The sequence below is a fragment of the Prionailurus viverrinus genome, chromosome A2 (assembly GCF_022837055.1).
Source record: "Prionailurus viverrinus isolate Anna chromosome A2, UM_Priviv_1.0, whole genome shotgun sequence".
Classification (NCBI taxonomy): Eukaryota; Metazoa; Chordata; class Mammalia; order Carnivora; family Felidae; genus Prionailurus; species Prionailurus viverrinus.
The window spans coordinates 149,244,702-149,264,166 of record NC_062562.1 but is presented as its reverse complement, the minus strand read 5'-3'; the positions used below and the strand labels follow the sequence as shown (position 1 = coordinate 149,264,166).

General features: G+C 38.3%; 1 protein-coding gene and 1 long non-coding RNA gene across 5 annotated transcripts in view; one reads left to right on the top strand and one right to left on the bottom strand.

Annotated features, from left to right (window-relative positions):
- CHCHD3 (coiled-coil-helix-coiled-coil-helix domain containing 3) overlaps positions 1–19,465 on the top strand; it is a 288,748-nt gene that overhangs the window by 177,717 nt on the left and 91,566 nt on the right. For all 4 annotated transcript variants that reach the window (XM_047850123.1, XM_047850122.1, XM_047850120.1 and 1 more), the window contains exon 5: positions 9,710–9,793. In XM_047850123.1, the coding sequence (XP_047706079.1) occupies positions 9,710–9,793 (84 nt within the window). The remainder of the gene's footprint in view (positions 1–9,709; positions 9,794–19,465) is intronic.
- Positions 2,489–4,622, bottom strand: LOC125160777 (uncharacterized). Its single transcript, XR_007150368.1, has 3 exons — positions 4,517–4,622; positions 2,689–2,812; positions 2,489–2,593 (listed from the first exon to the last, which is right to left on the bottom strand). It is a non-coding gene; the product is annotated as an uncharacterized LOC125160777 (long non-coding RNA).

Below are 19,465 nucleotides of genomic sequence, written 5' to 3'. Positions count from 1 at the left end.
ATAGTCAGAGGCTCACTCTGCCGCTCCTGCTCCCTCTCTCCTTTATCCTTCCCCCCCAGTACATCCCTCCTACTTCTGATCTGCCTCCGCGTCTGCATCCCAGTGGGCCTGAGCTGACATGGCATATTGGTGGTTTTGAAGACATGTTTAGAATATTCTGCATTAGCCTCACAGCAAATTTTAAAAATCTCTTTATGTTGGGTAGGGTTGAAAATAACTACAAATCGTTGACTAGTCACTTTTACTTTGTCTTCCCTTCATGTCGAGCCAAAATGAAAAGAAATCCAGTCAGTGAGTGATGTTTGCTGTCAAGAGCAAGGGTCCCAGAGCCAACTTGCTCCCAGACCTTGGGAATTCCCTCCGTCAACAAGGAATAAGGTTATAAGAGGAGAGGTTGACTGCGGCCAATGGGTCCCAGTAATATATGCATTGAATCTAAATGTAAATTGAACAAACACAAGTTAATACAAAGAAAAGGAAGTCAGAAGTTGGGCGGTAATTGCTTCCACGTTGTTGTCCAACTTAGGTGTCAGATCAGGGCCACCAAGTGTCTTGGCACAAATAGTGTGGCTCACGCAGCATCTCTGTGCTAGAGCGCTTCTGAGAGTTTTTAATCTCTGTGGTAAAACAGGATTATACATAAGTGCCTGGAAATGGAAGTACTATTCCCCACAATGTGGAACAAGGAGATCAAGACATTGTAGTGGAACTGCACTTTGCTCCTTTCTACTCTGGACCCCGTCAGATGTGGTCTGGAGTTAAGACCATGCTGCTCTTATATGCGATGGTAACACTCAGTGGTTTATAATGCCCATCTGTTCTGCAGCTGGATTTGATAATAAAAGCCCCTTCCTGCTCTGAGCCCAGTAGTTTTCTTGAATATGGTCCCTTTCAAAAACTGCCTTTTCCTCTTTTGATGATCATTCTTATCCTTAAAGTTTCTAAGCTTACTAATGATTCTGTGACATGAGGTTCTTATTTATTCATAGAACTTGGTCTTCTGGAACATCGTTTTCTATTCCGTTGCCAAATTTGATTCAGGTGGTCTTTTAGACTTGATGCATGTTTGCATTCACTTGTGTCTTTCGTAAACATGGGGTAGGTAAAGTTAGTGTCATTAGAAAAGATAAAGCTGCTTATTTAAGAATTCTGAAATCCCAACAGTTCATTTACTTTTGATTCAGCATTAGTTAGTGTTTCTTACGTGCTGGGTATCGTGATGAATGTTCTTTTTTCAAATGGGTGTTTGGGACCAGCATGGAATATACAGAACTGAACTGAGCAGGTGGTATATTTCAGTACTTTTCATGTTGAACTGTCATGTTGCTTTGTAACATTGAAAGTTGTAAATTATAATGGAATCATTATATACCTATTCTCGGGAATGATCTATAAAATATTTAACATCAGGTCTAGTGTTGTCATTGCCCAAGCGGAACACATGTTAAACAACTAGTACCAGTTCATGTCAACTGGATATCCATTCTGCCTGAACTGAACATCAGTTGCATGGATTCAAAAATTTTAGGTTATACGGGCATTGATTCTGTTTATATAGGGAGCTATAGAAAAGACAGAACTTACATACTTATTTTATAAATTGCATACTTCAGAAATAAAGAATTCACAAATAAAAAATTACATTCCCAGTTTCCTTTCTCACTGAGATATTATTCATTACATGCATGTGAGCCATTCTTGTTGCTTTTATACATTATACCTTTGTGGTGCAACCCTGCCATGTTATAATGGGAGCAAGTCTCCACCTCAGTTTTATAATACAAACAGGTGTTTATTGAAGAAAAATGTATTAGCAATAATTGATACAAGCCATTCAGTAAAACTCAGTGGTCCCAGTTGTCTATTCTTTTAAGTTGTTTTATTTTCAGGACAAGTGCTGCCTGGGGCAGACTAGGCTGCTTATGGTTGACTTTAGGCAGCCAACAATCCTCTTAAACCAGTGGTTCTCAACTGGGGCAGTTTTGGCAATGTCTGCAAACATGTTCGGTTGTCCCAGCTCAGAGTTGGAGTGGTACTGTTGGCACCATAGAGGGCAGGTATGCTACTAAACACATTCTGCGATGCATAGGGCAGCTCTCCACTACAAAGAAGGGTCTGGCCCAAAATGTCAGTAATGCCAAAGGTGAGAATCTCTGTCTTCAACCAATGCCTGGATACAAGACTGTTAAGCGATTAAGCCTAAGGCACCATCCTTAAAGTTAGAGCTGTGTGCTTTGTTCTCATAAGCTCTCACTATCTGATAACTGGTCACACCGCAGATGTAGGAGTGTCCTTCCATTAGCTAACCCTTGTATCTTTTTGAGCGTTCATTTTACTAACTAAAAAGAACTTATATCTGACATCATGCTAGTTAATGAACCATTTTCACTAATAAAATCTCATTTGCACCAGTCATTGTGCCAATTAGCAAACCATCATTATTGATCAAGGCATGCATGAGTGAAGCCCTTGTAGTACCCACCTCTACTTTTTCAGCTTCCGATTTCACACTTCCAGTAAGAATACTTGCTGACTGCTCTTGCGTTGCGTGTTCTTGAGTAGCATACTGGCAGCACCTGGTTCAGAGCTTAACCTAAGGAACACAGACACATGATGTCATACTGCGCATCTTGAAGTAAATCACAGATGCTGTGACAGAATTGCTCCCCAGAAGTTGTGTCTACTTACTTCCTCCAGTCTCTTCACCTCGGTGTACTTTTTTTCCATTTGAGCTACCATGTCCTGAGTGTTTCCTTTGTGGAAGCTCCAGACCTAGGTTGAGCCAGAGATCCAGAGAGGAGTAAATCTCTTCCTAGACAGGGAGGAGGGTTTACAGTTGAGAGAGGGACAGTGGCTAAGTAAACATACATGATCCAAGACAAACTCAAAAACAGGGGCTATAACGGGCAGCTGGCTAGTTCAGTCAGTGGAACATGTGACTCTTAATCTCGGGGTTGTGAGTTCAAGCCCCACATTGGGTGTAGAGATTACTTAAAAGTAAAATCTTAAAAAAAAAAAAAGGCAAACAGGTGCCATAAGAGACCTGCTGAAAGTTTTATTAGGTGCAAAAGTAGCAGAGGCAGCAGGGGGTGGGGAGGTGGGTATGACTTGGGAAAAGCTACATGAAGGAAGTAATATTAGAGAAGGATTTTAGAACATGGACGAGGCCTGAGGTGGCCATCGTGATTTAACGGAGTTGGAATGGGTATATGGATTTCCTGACTCCCCACCAGGTGGACTACCTACTATGTCATAGTGGTAGTAAGTTCTGAAACTAGAAACATGGAGAAGTAAGTGTATAAGTAAAAAATTATTTTTCCTCTCTAAAGCTGTAGAAGAAAGCTTGTAAAATTGTTTCTGACTTCATCCAGCTCTTAATTTTGCTTCTTTTGTTAACTACCATGTTCTGCACAACTACTAGGAGAGAACTGGAAGAATTTAAAGCAAAGCAACACTAGGTTGTTTTCTATTCTAAATTTATGTACCTAATAACGTCCTCTCTTCACTCATTGTTGGCTTTACTTTTTAATTTCAAAAGCCACTTTGCCGGCATTTTGAAGAAAATAAGCAGATATGCCCAAAAGTGGAAGAGGACTTATTCATTAGGCTGTTTCCAGTATGTCCTTAGCATGAAAAAGCTGAAATGTAGACCAGAGTTCTTGAAACTCTTCTGGGGAAGACAAAACAGAAACAAATGGACTGATCAAGTCCTGGGGCCTGGATATGAGTTCCAGATTTAGGATTAAGGAGTCTGTTGGAAGTCCTGGTCCGTATTCAATTTATGTTAGCGGACATAAGTGTAGTTTAACATTTCAAGCTGGGGTTTGGTCATAGCTCGTGCCTCTAAGTAGTCATTGAAAAGTGCTAAAGTTGATAATAGGTTGGGCATCATTCAAGTTAACCTAGATGAGTTACCCTTTTTGAAGGTCATCTTCTAATGTGGTTCGGAAAACAGCACTTTGTGTAATTCTTTGTTTATTAATGCCACTTGATAAAAGCTCAGTGAACCCTATGTAATTTCTCATTTATAACGGAAGTCTAGTATTCAGCTAATTGAACACATGGCTACTTTAATTATTTTGTTACGGCCAATTGATAATTCTCAATGATCATGTTCCATAGCTTCTAAATGTATTATTACCTTACAGGTTTAGGTTCGTCCCTGTTGGATATTTCAGTTCTCTCTTTGTTTTATGTCAGCATATAATTTTATTAGGTTCCTATATGTTTTGTGTTCTGTGTAGGTTTGGTGAGGAATAAAGCTCTTTTTTTCTGCTCTTATTTGCCTATGTGAGTTATTACATAGATGGAGATTGATCTATGCCACAGATGATCCATATCATTGTGAAAGACTAAATCTTTCTCCATCCATTATATGTGTGTTTCAGATTTGTTACAAGATTTAGAATGATAGGAAATATAATTATAGGGATATCCTGGGTGCATTGATTTATAGTTGTTTCCTTTTCTCAATCCTGGTAATCTCTGGCTTCTTAGTATCAAATTGAGCAGGTACCTGCTTTGTTTTCTCCCTTGAGCAATTAAAATTGAACACTAGCGTTTCCAAGTACTTTGTCATTCAAAATATACGAGCTTTCCCGTAGTCCCAAGCCTTTCCTTAACATGCCTTGTCCTTGATGTCCAAAGAAGAAGTACAACCTCTGAGCTAAGTGATTGTGATGTCACTGGGTTCTCAATGCCACGTACCCTGTGCCACATCTCAGTCCTCAGCAGCAACCAGGCCTAAGAAGGCTCAACTACTATGCCCAAAAGTTTTCGGTACGAAGAGTTACCTAGGAATGTACGGGGGAAGGTAAAGTTCCCACCACCACAATATGTTGTATCCAAAATCCCAGTTTTTACTTCTGTTGATCTTATTATATTCTTAGTCATAGTACCTTCAAATCCTTTCTGAAAAGAATCAAGTCTTAAGGAAGATAATATATGGGTACTTTATTTTGAAACTACCACCGAGTTTAAAACATTGAAATATTTATGCGTTGGGTTTCTTAAAGGAACCTTGATTTCCTTATTTTCTTTGTTTCTCTTGCATATGGGGTGCTCTAGTTTTCCATAATGATCCACTTAAGTTCTGTCATGTTTTCCCAAGTTCTGATCATGTTGTCCCAAATCCAACAGAATCTGAAAACTAATCAGCGTACATTTCTTGTAGTGAGAGGAATAATAGCAAACAAGAGATGAGGGGAAATTTTTTATATTCCTTTTTTTCTAAGAAATAATTTTGTAATAATGTTGTAATCCTCTTTGTTTTTATTTGTTCATTTACAGTGATTCTCTGTTAGAGAGTTATACATAGAAGCTTTATTTCCTTGCACTTGGTTTACTGCTTTTTTTTGTAAGTTGAGTGTGATTCTCCATACTTGGCAGCTATTAGCTTAGTCAATGTATTCTAGGCTTGTTTGAGTTTCAGGATTCATATTGTGTGACTTTCCCTCCCAGCATCACATTAACTGTTTCAAAGCAATGTGCTGTTCAGGTGTTGCAGCCATGTTTCTTGCTTTGTTGTTCTCCCCAGTGGCTCGCAAACTGTTGATTCTGTTGGCTGTCTAGGGAAAGATTTGTGATGTTAGACTATAGTTTGGTGTTTTCCGGTCTTTGGAGGTAGTTCCTTTTTAGTGTGCATATCTGACCTTTTCACATGTTGCTTTAAATTTTTTCAAAGATTACATCTTAGAAAAGTGAATGAGGATATTGCCATACATCCTTTATTTATGTTGCTTCTCAAAATTAAATTTGTTGGTGTATGTGGTCCTCAGTAGGTTCAAGCAATATATTTATAGTATTGAATTCTTTAGTGTTTTCTGAATAACCATAATGGAATAGCTATTACTTTTTTGTGTGTGTTTTTTAAAAAAGTCTCACTGTGCACTATATGCGAACAAAAGAAACATTTAGTGCAAGTGTTTTAAGAACCATGGTGGGTACTGTCAAAAATTGAGTGGGAGATCGGGGCGCCTGGGTGGCGCAGTCGGTTAAGCGTCCGACTTCAGCCAGGTCACGATCTCGCGGTCTGTGAGTTCGAGCCCCGCATCAGGCTCTGGGCTGATGGCTCAGAGCCTGGAGCCTGTTTCCGATTCTGTGTCTCCCTCTCTCTCTGCCCCTCCCCCGTTCATGCTCTGTCTCTCTCTGTCCCAAAAATAAATAAACGTTGGAAAAAAAAAAAAATTGAGTGGGAGAGAGAATCAAGGGCTAGTACATTAAGGATTTGTAGGCAAAATAATTTCCATGCTATAAATAATCGTTCAAGTTGTTAAAACAATTTGATTGTTAATATAATTACTTAATACCTCACTCTTTGAGCTTCTCTATCATATTTTTCCATATCCTAGTCAGGGATTCATTTATGTGATATTAATGTTTAAGAAGCATTTTTCTGATCACAGAAGTAATAATTGTTCATAACAGAAATTTTGGAAAGTATAGGACAGTCCAAATAAGAAAAAATATCCCACTATGCATATCATATTCACTGTTAACATTTTAGCATACTAAGATGGGTAGTTTTTTCCAAGTCTGTGTAACAAGGCACTCAACTTTCCCTGTTCCTTCCTTAACCAAAATTAGGAATTTCCTGTATGTGCTATTTTATGACCTGCTTTTTTCCCCCCACATAAAATTTTGAGTTAAAGAAAATTAACTGTTCTACTAAAACATTAATTTTTAGTGGCTCTCCATGTTTGGTCATTATAGCTGGACAAAATCTTTATAATCAATATCTTTGTGTTGGACCAAATCTTATTTACACAAACTTCTGTCGTTCCCAATTATTTGTTGCTTTAAATAATGTTGGCTGTATTTTCTTAGGTATAAATCCTTGCGTGCTTTTCTTAATATTTCCTGGGATTAAATATCTAGAATAAAATCAGCCAAGTGATAAACAGATTAATAATAGTAAAGACATATGTATGCATCCATCCATCCATGTTTTATGTAGCTATTTTCATAAGTTTTAGTGTACTTAATTTGTGTACACTTTTTTTTTTTTAATTTTTTTTTTCAACGTTTTTTATTTATTTTTGGGACAGAGAGAGACAGAGCATGAACGGGGGAGGGGCAGAGAGAGAGAGGGAGACACAGAATCGGAAACAGGCTTCAGGCTCCGAGCCATCAGCCCAGAGCCCGACGCGGGGCTCGAACTCACGGACCGCGAGATTGTGACCTGGCTGAAGTCGGACGCTTAACCGACTGCGCCACCCAGGCGCCCCAACTTTCTAATATTTATGTAGTTAAATTCATTCTTTGTGATATATAGTTCTATGAGTTTTGACAAATGCATGCAATTGTATAACCACCACCATAAGCAAGAAGAGGAGTTCTCTCACCTCAGACAATTCTCTCGTATGTCCTTTGACTATTAAGTATGTTTTTTTTTTTTAATTTGGAAAATATAAAAAAGCAAGAATAACTAGAAACCACTCATAAGCCTACCATATAAGTTTTGTTGACATTTTGTTGAGTATCCTAGTTTTTTTCTTCCCTACCAAAAAAGAGATTATACTGTCCTTTCTGTTTATTATCAGTTTCTTTTTTTACTTAGTATATTTTGAGGATATTTTTATTTAACCATTAAAATGTTGTGGTTTTTTTTTTGCTTTTTTGTAGTTCTGTACAACCCTATCATGAACATCTTCATATATTGTCATAATTACTTAAATCCTAAAAATAGAGTTTAGATCTCAGTGAATATGTATATTTTAAAAACATTAGATTTTGTCAAATTGATTTAAAAAGGGGTTATACCAGATTACATTCTGATCAGTAGTGACTGGAAGAGCCTATTTTCCTGTATCCTTGACATTTTTATTAGTACTTTATATTTTTGTCTGTTCAGTAGATGAATAATGGTATTTCATTATTTTAATTTTCATTGATTTCTCTTAGGCTTTGATTTTTACCCCATGTGTTTATTATTTGTATTTTTGTGTGTGGATTACCAGTGTAGGTCATTTGTTTGCGGGGGGGGGGGGGGTACTTTTTAAACGTGTTCTGTGTTGTATTATCTTTAACTCTCAGTTACATGTTGAAATTTCTTTTCTTCTTTTTGTCATTTGCTTATTCATTTGGTTTAGTGATTTTTTTTTTATGGTGGGTCTCATAAATCCATTCTTTTACATTTCCTGTATTCATTGTGTGTGTGTGTGTGTGTGTGTGTGTGTGTGTGTGTGTGTGTGTGTGTGTTGAATTTAGGAAGATCTTTTCTTTTTAGGTCATATAGTCATGCATGTTTTCTTCATACTTAGCTTTGTTAAAAATTCTTTTCCTTGTTTACCTTTTCTTTTATATTCCTGACAGACCAGTCAGCTTTTTACTATGTTGTAACAAGGAGCCATAGATTACGTACTTTCATATTAGTATGTTGTGGCGCAATCTTAGTGTTTGTTTTTATTTATTCATATGCTATCAAGTAGCAGGAACTTTTCATTGAAACCTTCTATTCAAACTGTAACAGCACAGTGACATTCAAATGCATTCCAAGTTAAGCAAGTCCTCTGATTTTTTTCCTCCCATTGCTTTCTTTGGTTTGCATTTCAGATATTATCTATCAGATTTCTTTGTGACATTAGGAAAAAATACTACTTGTATTGTTAAAAAACTGTTGTTTGTTTGTTTTAAACATGCTGCAGGACATTGAAGACAAGGTAAGTAGTGAAGCAATGACCTATAAATGTGCAAAATGGGTACACTGAATCTAAGCCTCTAGGGGAAGTCACCCTTACCCAGGCTGAGCTAGGGGACACTTGATCGCCCTGCAAAATAATGTGCTGCACGGCACAAGGATGGGAGTGCCAGAATACATACTTGCTTAATATCTTAAAATTCCTAGTCAAGTGTGTTTTCAGCATTCTACTGAACAAAAATATTAAAAACTTTTACCATTTGGGGTGATTTAGGGAGGTCTGTTATCAGAGATAAAGATCACTTAAAATGTAATGATCAAGATACAAACAACAGTTTGAAAAATGCATTTCTTAACCTTGAAAAACATCCACATGTAACTATCTTTATTTTTTCAAGTATCAAAAAATATTTTATTACATTTTTTTAATTTTGAAAAAAAATCTTATAAATTAGAAATGGGACGACCAAGTTTTAAAATTACCTTCACTATTTTTTATTTATTACTTTTAATTTTCAGTTATTCAAATAAACATTTACAGTAGTTTTTGCCCCTCCCTCCAAAGACAGTTGCTTCATAAGAAAGAAGATAGACCAATACATGTATTTATGTGCAGGTTTCAGTGTGTAATTTAAGCGTTCTCAAACATAAGATTTATGTAGAAAATGTCATACAGGCATTTTTGTTGTTCAGAAAAAAAAGAGAAAAAAGGTTAATAACCATGTAGCTTATGATCGGAATAAAATCTAAGTTTTATTGTCGAAAATATTTAAGAAAAATTTGTTTTGAAACTACTCTTCGAAAGAAGTTAAATAAAACTGTCTGCTGTATTCTGATACTTTTGGACAAAGTAGGACACAGCTGTCACAGTAAAAAAAAAATACAATGTAGACTCCTTTACATTTAAATACAGCAATCATCATCTTATTAATATTGTTCGGTGGCAGAGACCTAATAGATTGCAAAAATCTTCAGCTTTGTGTACTTATTTCTAATGTAATTTATACTTGACTTTTGCTTTGCTGTTGCTGCTTTTTCTCGATATAGTATATTCTTCATTTCTTTTTTTAGGCTAAGCAGCTGGAAGAGAAAGATCGAGTGATAAAGAAGCAGGATGCATTCTACAAAGAGCAGCTGGCTAGACTGGAGGAGAGGGTATGACTATTTCTTGTCACTGATTCTCTTCTTGTACCACATCTGCAGCTTTCCCATATGATTTATTTAAACATCAATAATTACAAATATAACTGTTTTCCTAGTTAACAAGTGGCCAGGAAGTGAAGATGCCAGCAGGTAGATCATTTTCACAGGAAATATCATTTCTTCTTTGGTTGCCTTGGGTGTGGTCATGTTATTGGCTCAATGAGGCATTTAGCACTCTGCAAACGCCCTCATCTTTTTTCAACGTTTATTTATTTCTGGGACAGAGAGAGACAGAGCATGAACGGGGGAGGGGCAGAGAGAGAGGGAGACACAGAATCGGAAACAAGCCCCAGGCTCTGAGCCATCAGCCCAGAGCCTGACGCGGGGCTTGAACTCACGGACCGCGAGATCGTGACCTGGCTGAAGTCGGACGCTTAACCGACTGCGCCACCCAGGTGCCCCATCTCATCTTTTTTCCTTAAATGTTTAAAAAAAAAAATTTTTTTTTTTAACGTTTATTTATTTTTGAGACAGAGAGAGACAGATCATGAACGGGGGAGGGTCAGAGAGAGGGTGACACAGAATCTGAAACAGGCTCCAGGCTCCGAGCTGTCAGCACAGAGCCCGACGCGGGGCTTGAACTCACAGACCGTGAGATCATGACCTGAGCCGAAGTCGGCTGCTTAACCGACTGAGCCACCCAGGCGCCCCTTTCCTTAAATGTATAGAAACTGCACTGCCTCCAGGTCAGATAGTAGAGTGCTACTCTTGTCTTTCTCAAACGTTGTGCAAAGTTGAGTAGGTTCTTAGAAATGGTAGTGTTTTAAGGGGATATTATTGTCTTTATGAAATCTCAGTTTCCCTGCATTTGTGGCTAAGAAATGAATATCTCTTTTCAGAGTGGTGGCCAGGATGGGGTGCCTGGGTGGCTCAGTCAGTTAGGTGTTCCACTTCGGCTTGGGTCATGGTCTCACGGTTCATGGGTTCGGGCCCCACATCGGGCTGTATGCTGACAGCTCAAAGCCTGGAGCCTGCTTCGGATTCTGTGTCTCCCTTTCTGCCCATTCCCCGCTCACACTCTGTCTCTGGCTCTTTCTCAAAAATAGGTAAACATTTAGAGGAAAAAAACAAAAGTGGCGGGCAGGAGTTGAATAGTAGGACTTGGGGAGAAGAGTTAAGTGGAGTAGCTGAGGCAGTACCTCTAGCCAACATGGCCCCAGAGTTTGACAGAGATGTAGAGGAGGGAATTAAGGCTAAAACAGAATGAGACCGTGGGTTTAAGAATGGGAGTTTGAGTACCTCATCGGTGCCCTTGTTCAGGAAAGTAGATTTATCTAGAATAATTTCATACATAGGTCATACAAAGCTAGCTTTCTCTTCCCTTTGATTGAAACTTCTAAAATTTGATTTGTTTAGAAAGGTGTTTAATAAGAAAGTAGATAAAATAAGAAATCTACTATTAAGCCCCATTCAGTACAATTATTTACATGTTAAGTATGTTCACCCATCTCTGTGTGTCACTAATCTGAGTGCTTCTTGCACACAGGGTTCATTTCCTCATTCATTGAGCAGCTATCTTCTTAAGCACCTAATAAATGTCAGGCCCTGGTCCAGTGCCAGAGATATACTAGTAAAAAAAAATGAACTAAACTTCTGCCTCAGGGAGCTTAAATTCAATTAGAATCCAATATATCTATTGAATGGCAGGTTGCAATAATATGGATGAGCAATAAAGCAGAGAAAAAAGGAGTCCCAGGGGCTAGGAGTGTTGGTGGGGATCTTGTGGAGAGGGAGGGCCTGTCTCATAGGTGGGTCTGCAGTAATGGGGAGCAAACCAGCACCAAGTAGGGGTATGCATGGCATGTTTGAGAAGCTAGAGGGTTTGTGAGTATGGGAGCCTTCTGGCTGCTGTCTTGGGCAAGAACTGATACAAGAGAGACCTAGTAAGATGTAATGGCAATAATTCAGAAAAGGGATAGTGATGGCTTGGGCCAGGCCACTAGCAGTAGAGGGAATGAAATGGGGTTGGATATTTCACAGGCAAAGCTGGTCATGTTTGCTGATGGTTTTGAACATGAGTGAAAGAACTCAAGGATACTCTAGATCTATGGCTTTTATACCTAGAGGGATGGATTTTCCATAGGGGAAGACTAACCAAATATGGACCTGCATGTGGATGGTGGAGAAAATCAGGACTTTGATTTTAAATACTTAAAGTTTGGGGTATTTGTTAAGACATCCAAGTAGAGATGTGAAATAAGCATAGAGTGGAATGGCTTACAGCAGGAGGCAGCAGATTTTTCTCAGAAGGGCCAGGTAGGAAATATTTTAGGCTTTGCTGGCCATGTGGTTTCTGTCACGACTACCCCACTCTCGGTTCATTGCAGCATGACAGCAGCCATAGCCAGTATGTCGCTGAACAAGTGTGATTGTATTCCACTTTATGGACACTGAAGTTTGAATTTCATGTAACTTTTGTATGTCATGAAATACTCTTTTTTTGATTGCGCCCACCCCCAATCATTTAAAAACCTAAAACCACTCTTAGGGCTATATAAAACAGATAGCAGGCTGGATTTGACCCATGAGTTATAGTCTACGGAACCCTGGTTCATAGCACAGCCTGTGATGTCAGATGGCTTGGATTGAATTCACTGAGCGGACATTTACCTGCTGAGTTTTGGGGGGCATGCTACTTAGGATTTCAGTTTCTTTAGCAGTGAAATGAGGATGTAACAGTACTTGTCTCACTGATTTGCTAGGTGAGCTAATTCTCATAAAGCACCTATTGTAGTATCCAGCATAGAATACCTACTCAGCCAGTGGTAGTTCTTATTTTCCTTCCATATTTCCAGAGCACCATACTTGATAGTCGATGTTATTAGCAGGGTAAAATGCACCAGTGGTAGTTTTTGAGGTGATTTATCTAGCATCTCCTTTTTCCCCACCCTGTGACAGTTGTCTTTGCCTTCAGGTTTTACTGTGCTAGGTACCTTTTGAATTTGTCATTGATCACTGTTGGGTACAAGAAAAGGCACTGAAAAATATTCACCCATTTCTCATAAGTCCACCAATTTGCTGGAGATAATTCAGTGATTAGTGTGAAGTACCAAGAGGATTTGCTCTTCGTGCGTGAAACCGATCTGCTTAGCATGTAACTGTTGTTTTTGGCCTCAGGTTAGAACAAGCAGTGGTGCATCAGATGGATATGGTACGGTGGGGTCAAATCATTGCGATCAGCATCTTCTTATATAGGAAAAAAATATGTATGTTTTCTTTTTGAAGATAAGGCTGGAAAGTAGTTATTTAGGAATTTTACCTGAAAACTGGGAAGTATTGGTGAGCTTAGAAAAATCCTGGGGTGGAATAATCACATTACTATTAGTTAATACCTAATAACTCCAGACTAGACCAGGAGCCAGAAGGCGTGGTGCTGTCATCTTGTTATTTGACAAGTCACCTAATTCTTCGGGTCTCTGGTTCTTCATCGATGAAGTGGGGATAATACTCCGTTACTTGCTCACGTTTGTGAGTTATTGAGGGTACCAGATAAGATGATGTATATAAAAGCTCTTTGAAAACTGGAAAATGATTAGCAAAAGCTGTTGCCATTAAAGAAAGCTACTTTCCGTTGTGTACAAAATACTAAAAATCATGAAATTACTTTAGTATTATTCAACTTTCTGCTGTCTTCTCCCATCTCTGTAAAATCCTGTTTACTATTGCCATTCCTCAAGTACCTACATTAATTTCATTCAACTAGATTTCTTCCAGGAATATTTGAGAGACATTTAGGTCTCCAATGATGAAGCATTTTTTAGGTTTAGTGCAGAAGACTGTAAAAGAGTTCCCCTTGTATTGGGATGACAGTGAAAAGTGCAATGTCTAACCATTTCTATTAGAAGGTCTACATACACTTCGGGTTAGAGGATATAAAAGTGCTGAATCCAATAATGCATAATGTCAGAAAAATGATTATGATATTATGATCACTTGCAGAATCATCTAACTTACTGTATAAAATCCAGACTGCCTGTGGTTTAAAAGTGGTTTAAGCACATGTCTTTATTCTAACCAAATGAGATGATGAAACCATAGACTAGATACTAGGTGGTGTATCATTACTGAAGAGGGAACATTGACCAGTCTTTCATAGCATCATTCCAAAAATGATCCCCTAACATCACTTTACCACCTACCCGTCAACTAGGTGAACACCATAACTGTCTACATTATCACTTTTTGATGACTCAGCATCTTATTACTTGAACTGTTCATTTTCATGGACTTGATACAAATTTCTTTTGAGAATATGAACCCAAGCCCCCTGAGCATGTGGAGCACATTTACTTCTATAATACAGCTTGCCTCTTTGATCTATTTCAATAAATTCTGTCAATTAGATAATTCCCACGTGTGAATGGAGCTTTTTCCTCGTGCATGTCCATAGTGGTTAGTTCACTAGGAGTCTGAGATCACTTTCTCCTACCACTAACTCATGGGGAGGAATAAGTAAAAAAATAAAATAAGAATTTTTAAAAAATGTTTACTTTTTGAGCAGGGGGCGGGGGTGGGGGGAGAGAGAGGGAGAGAGAGAAAATGAATCTCAAGCAGGCCCTGTACTGTCAGTGCAGAGTCAGATGCCAGGCTCGATCCCAGGAACTGTGAGATCATGACCTGAGCTGAAATCAAGTCAGACGCTTAACCACCTGAGCCACCCAGGAGCCTCAGAATAAGTATAATTTAACTGGACACCATTTCACCCTTCTTAGAACCAGTATTCCAAAACCAGCAACTCTTTATTGAGAAAGAAAGTCAAAGCCATTTGAAAAGTCTTTCAAGTCCTTATTTCATTGGAAAGGTTGCTGGCTTTGTCAAACAACATTGAACATAGTTGTGAATTGAACTTCTATGTGTAAAGAACGTGAAAGGGGTCACATTTAGGTATGTCACGTCATTGAAAGAGACTTGAACACTAACTCTGGTTGTTGATGCCAGAGACTTGGAGAATATTGATTCCTGATTGGTGATTTGATGAGAGGAAACCTAGGGCAGCTTTCAAAGCGAAGGTTCTTAAGTGTTTTTAGGAAGCTTTCAACAAATTGGTAAGGGAATTCTCCATAGTGTTTTATATACCTCTCTTCAAGGTGCCATATTGATGATAACTGTGGTAAGTTATCTATTTTTATCTTGTACATTCCTTCAGAGCAGAGGTAATTTTCTTGTCCCTGTATGTTCCACAACTCACATAGGAGTTGAGTGAATGAATCCTAGATTTACTAAGCTTATGCCATAAAATTATGTCTAAGCAATTAATGTATACTTTTTAACCATCCACCAAGTAAGTGGTAATCTTCTTCATTAGTCATTTAAATTAATAGTATATATCTGTCCTCTGAGAATCATATTTAAGTTTGACTACCTTAATACTATTTGTAGCATCATCATCATTATAGTAACTCAGAATAATGTTTTTCGAGTATTTACGTGTGCCAGACCCATTGCATGGACTATGTCATTTTATTCACACACACAGCACTATGAGGCTATCAATCCTGTTGTTTAGATGAAGGCCCTAAGGCTTCACGTAATTTGCTGAAGAACATACAGCCAAAGCTTCTCAATCTGGGGCAGGTCCAGCACCTTACCTTTTAGCTATTAGCCAGTGTTAGCTTTAATATTTGTTAGTTCTACACTCATGTGTTAAATCCTGCTGGTTGGTTGTTCTTGGGGTGGTAAATTCATTCTTTTTGGCTTCTAATACAGTGCTTTTTGGTCCTGATGTTAAAATGTGATTAATGCTCCCTTATAAACTGCAAGGGTATTAAGCATTCAAAATGCAGAATCTTCCCCCCAGGATTTGGTACTTCCCGGGGACATTTGGCCAAAAGGAAATACATAAAGTCAGTACTATTACCTACCAATTACAGCGTGATACCTCTAAGAGTTATTTTAATATCTAGTTGTGCTCCTTCTACTTCAAAGTAAGGAGTTCATAGTCATTCAAACAGTTTAAAAATGTTTTTGAACCATTCATCTGTATGTTCGTTGTGTTGCTATAGGAGAATCATCTCATTCCATCTCTAGAAAGAAAACAGACTCTGTTACTGTTGATAAGCCGCTTTGATGGCCATTTCATTAGAATCTGGATCGCTTGTCTTCATGTTCTTCAGGGAAATGTGTATTTTCCAGTAGTCTGTTACCCCTATGTGGGGAGGGAAGCGAGAAGCAAGGCCAGGCCATAGTATGAGAGGGCAGAGTCCAGATTCCCCCAGAGATCTTCCAGCATGAAGGACCCCCTTCTGCCCAGGACATCTTGGAGATGTGAGTTCTTTGATGATTAGTGTGTCTTGCATGTCTAACTTCTCAATTATGAACTTGAATTGATTTGCTCTACTGAATCCACTTTGCTCCTGGCACTCATAAGAATGGCGGGGTTTGGCACAGTGTGAAGAGAGCTATAAAAGCCCTGGTGAGCTGAGGAGCTGAGGGAGATCAGAGGGCTTAGTTAGCTACAGTTATAATGTTCAGAGCAACAGGGTAGGGGGATCTGTATTGCTCTCAGTTTATAGGCTCCTCCGGATTTCAGCAGCTATTTGCATACACACTGCAGTCAATCCCATACAATTAAGGAGAGGGAATTGTACAAGCTGGGCAAAAAAGAGCAATGCAAAGAGAATGGTGAAAAATAAATTGTCATTAAGAAGAAAAGTACTTCGCTAGTTTGTCACCTGTGGAGAGAGTTACTAATTAAATTCTAAGGTCGTGCTTACTTACATCAAATGAGCAATTTTTAAAAGCCTTTTACTTATAGTGGGTGGCATATCTTCCATTGCATCATAAAGAGTTGGGCTCATCTGTATGATTAATTGGATTTTTTGATTGCTTGACTTCTTTGTCAATTAGTACCTCGGTTTCTCTTTTCCTTTGTGCAAAGCTTGGGGGAGAATAATGCCAACAATGACATTAAAGAGAAACGACAACAGAGCGGATTATTGTCAGCCCAGTGTGCTCCTTATGGGAAGAAATTATTATGTATTTTCATTACCAGATGAAGTCTGTCATTATAAAAATACTTCATTGAGTGAAACTTGGTCAGCCTTTTGAAGGGATTAATATAGGGTAGAATCAGAGATCAGCGCCGTCTGAAATACTAAAACATAAACATTCTTTTTGGGTAGGAAGATAATTTAATAAAGTCAATTTATGGGATAAAAAAATTCTTTGGTAGTTTCACCCTCAAATGCTCTCTAAACAGTCATCATTACCCATTCTAGGTCATATGGGTAGCTCATTCACATATACTAAATTTTATTGTGTGGGCTGCTTTGGCCATACGGTGTGACATAGCAAATTTAACACAATAGTTAAAAGCAAGTACAACTTTGTGGTACATAACTAACTAGTTTGCGTTTGTCAACCTAGAGATCTATTATTCCCTTGGCACCCTGAATTGTTGTACTGCCTTCCTCATTCATCTTGAAATCAGGACAGATTCCCTGTCGTCTGAAGTTACCCAGCGTTGCAGAAACAGAGTTCTCTGGTCCGCGAGTTGGACACTGAAGGCAGTGGAAGCCAGTGAGTGACTCTTTTAATTGTAATGCCATCACACACGACAGAGGTTTTAGTAGTGGTTTACCTTGAGTTCCTCTTTTTTTTCTCATTAGCAAGTAATGATAATTCAACTAAATATACTTAGGTTTTAATTATTAGGTAGAGAAATTAATAAGGGTCAGTATCATTACAACTTTTGCTAATATAATTGACATAGTTCTTTATAACATGGGTTCAAAGACCAAACCCTTTTATACTCTAAACTACCTCCCTAAAGGAAGCTTGTTGTTGCAAATACTCCAAAAGCAGCAAGCAGGAATGGAGGTTTTTGTTTTTGTTTTTGTTTTCCTTCTGTTTTGTTCTCCTTGGGGGGAAGGGAGTGATCCACGCAAGATAGTGGGTACAGGGGTCGTATCCTTAATTCATTATTCAACAAGTCCTTCAAACATTTTGGCTTTTCTGTTAACGTCTCTGAATTTCCTAATGGGAAATGTGATTTGGATAACCTTGAAATGCTTTTTAAATCTGGCTTTACGGTGATGCGACTTACATTCTTTTCTGGGGTGAGCCTGTTAAAAGTGCATCCCGTGAATATTATCCTTTTAACTGGAGCCAGTTTTTCTGTGCCTAACTTTAGAGGAAAGATTTGCAAATCACAGGATCAGCAGTTAATTTGGGGCTGTATTTACCATGTAGGCTGTCAAGAAGTATTAACCTGAAGGTAAGATGAGAGCATGGAGTACAAAGCTATGAGCTGATGGCACACAGTACACCAGGTATTAAATAGCATTATCCATCCTGCTTGCTACAGTAAATAGGATTTCACCATTATGATGTGTCAGGGCTTTCAGTGAAATCAAATTTACAAGACACTAAACTGCCATCCTCTCTGCTGAGCAGCTTTATTCTGGGATCTTGCTTTCATATTAATCCTGTTGGTAGGAAATACTTGTACCAATTGTGCATGGAAATTATAATTTAATGATCTCTTCCTTTTCTCTATTCAGGGCTTAGAATGGACCACTGTGCTTTGCAGTGATAGCCCCAGGGCTCTGAGAAAGAGATAATACAGAGTTCAGCTTTAAAGCCCAGTATTGCCTTTTTGTGAGTGCTTGTAATGATCATAAGTGCTACGACGCCAACCATATGGGATGCATACTTTCTCAACTCCTCACATTTCCTTTACCTTGTAAAAGACCATACCGTAAAATAATTAAATTCTGTTTACCATAACAGTTTTTTTAAAACGATATGCCACTTGAACGTGTAAAGACAAGGTAAGAAGTAAAGTGTTAGGAAATCCAGGGAAAATTAATTTCACTTTTAAAGATTTCTGTTTTGTGTGAGGAGGCTCAGCCAGGCTGTTTTATTTGTCAAACAATGAATACCCCTTTTCCTTTCTTTGGGATCTTTTCTTGCTATTGGTGAGAACCCTGCAGCCAGGAAGTCATCTTGTGTTTCCAGTGTATGTGATTGAAAATGGCCTGGACCTCTGAATCTTCTTTGCATCCAATTTCATAATTAGTGATTGTTTTGTTCCTTGGTATCTTGTTTATTTATAAATTTCAAACATACTCCATTTAGTTATACATAGTTATACCAGCCAATGTTTATTTTCCTGTTTCACTGACTGAGGAATTTAAATACACGAATATTAATTTTTTTTTTAAAGAAAATTGCAGGGCTGGTGTTAGAAAATGCTCTTGAATCCCAGTTTTATGTTCAGACCATGAGACAGCTGTGCCTCTATGAGGGATTACATTTCAACACATTAGCTCCAGTTAGAAAGATCTATTTGGTCATTAAAACATTTGCAAATAATATTAGCTCATAACATCATCAATAAAGAAGTGCCCACATCTGAACTTGGCATATAAAACAGGTTGGCACAGTAAGGGCAGCATTCAATAAAGGGAACCTAAATCCAATTTGGCCACAGAGACTAAGATAGGATTTTGATCTGGGTCATTCTTTGAATTTTCAGGGGCTAGAAGGAGTCCTTGTCATTTACCGTTGATTCAAAAACACCTTTGTTAAACCCCGCCGGTGAGCCAAGCAGTGTATGTAGGTATAGTGACGAATACAAATGGCACAAACACCCTTTGGCATCTGGTACAGAGCTTTTAATTG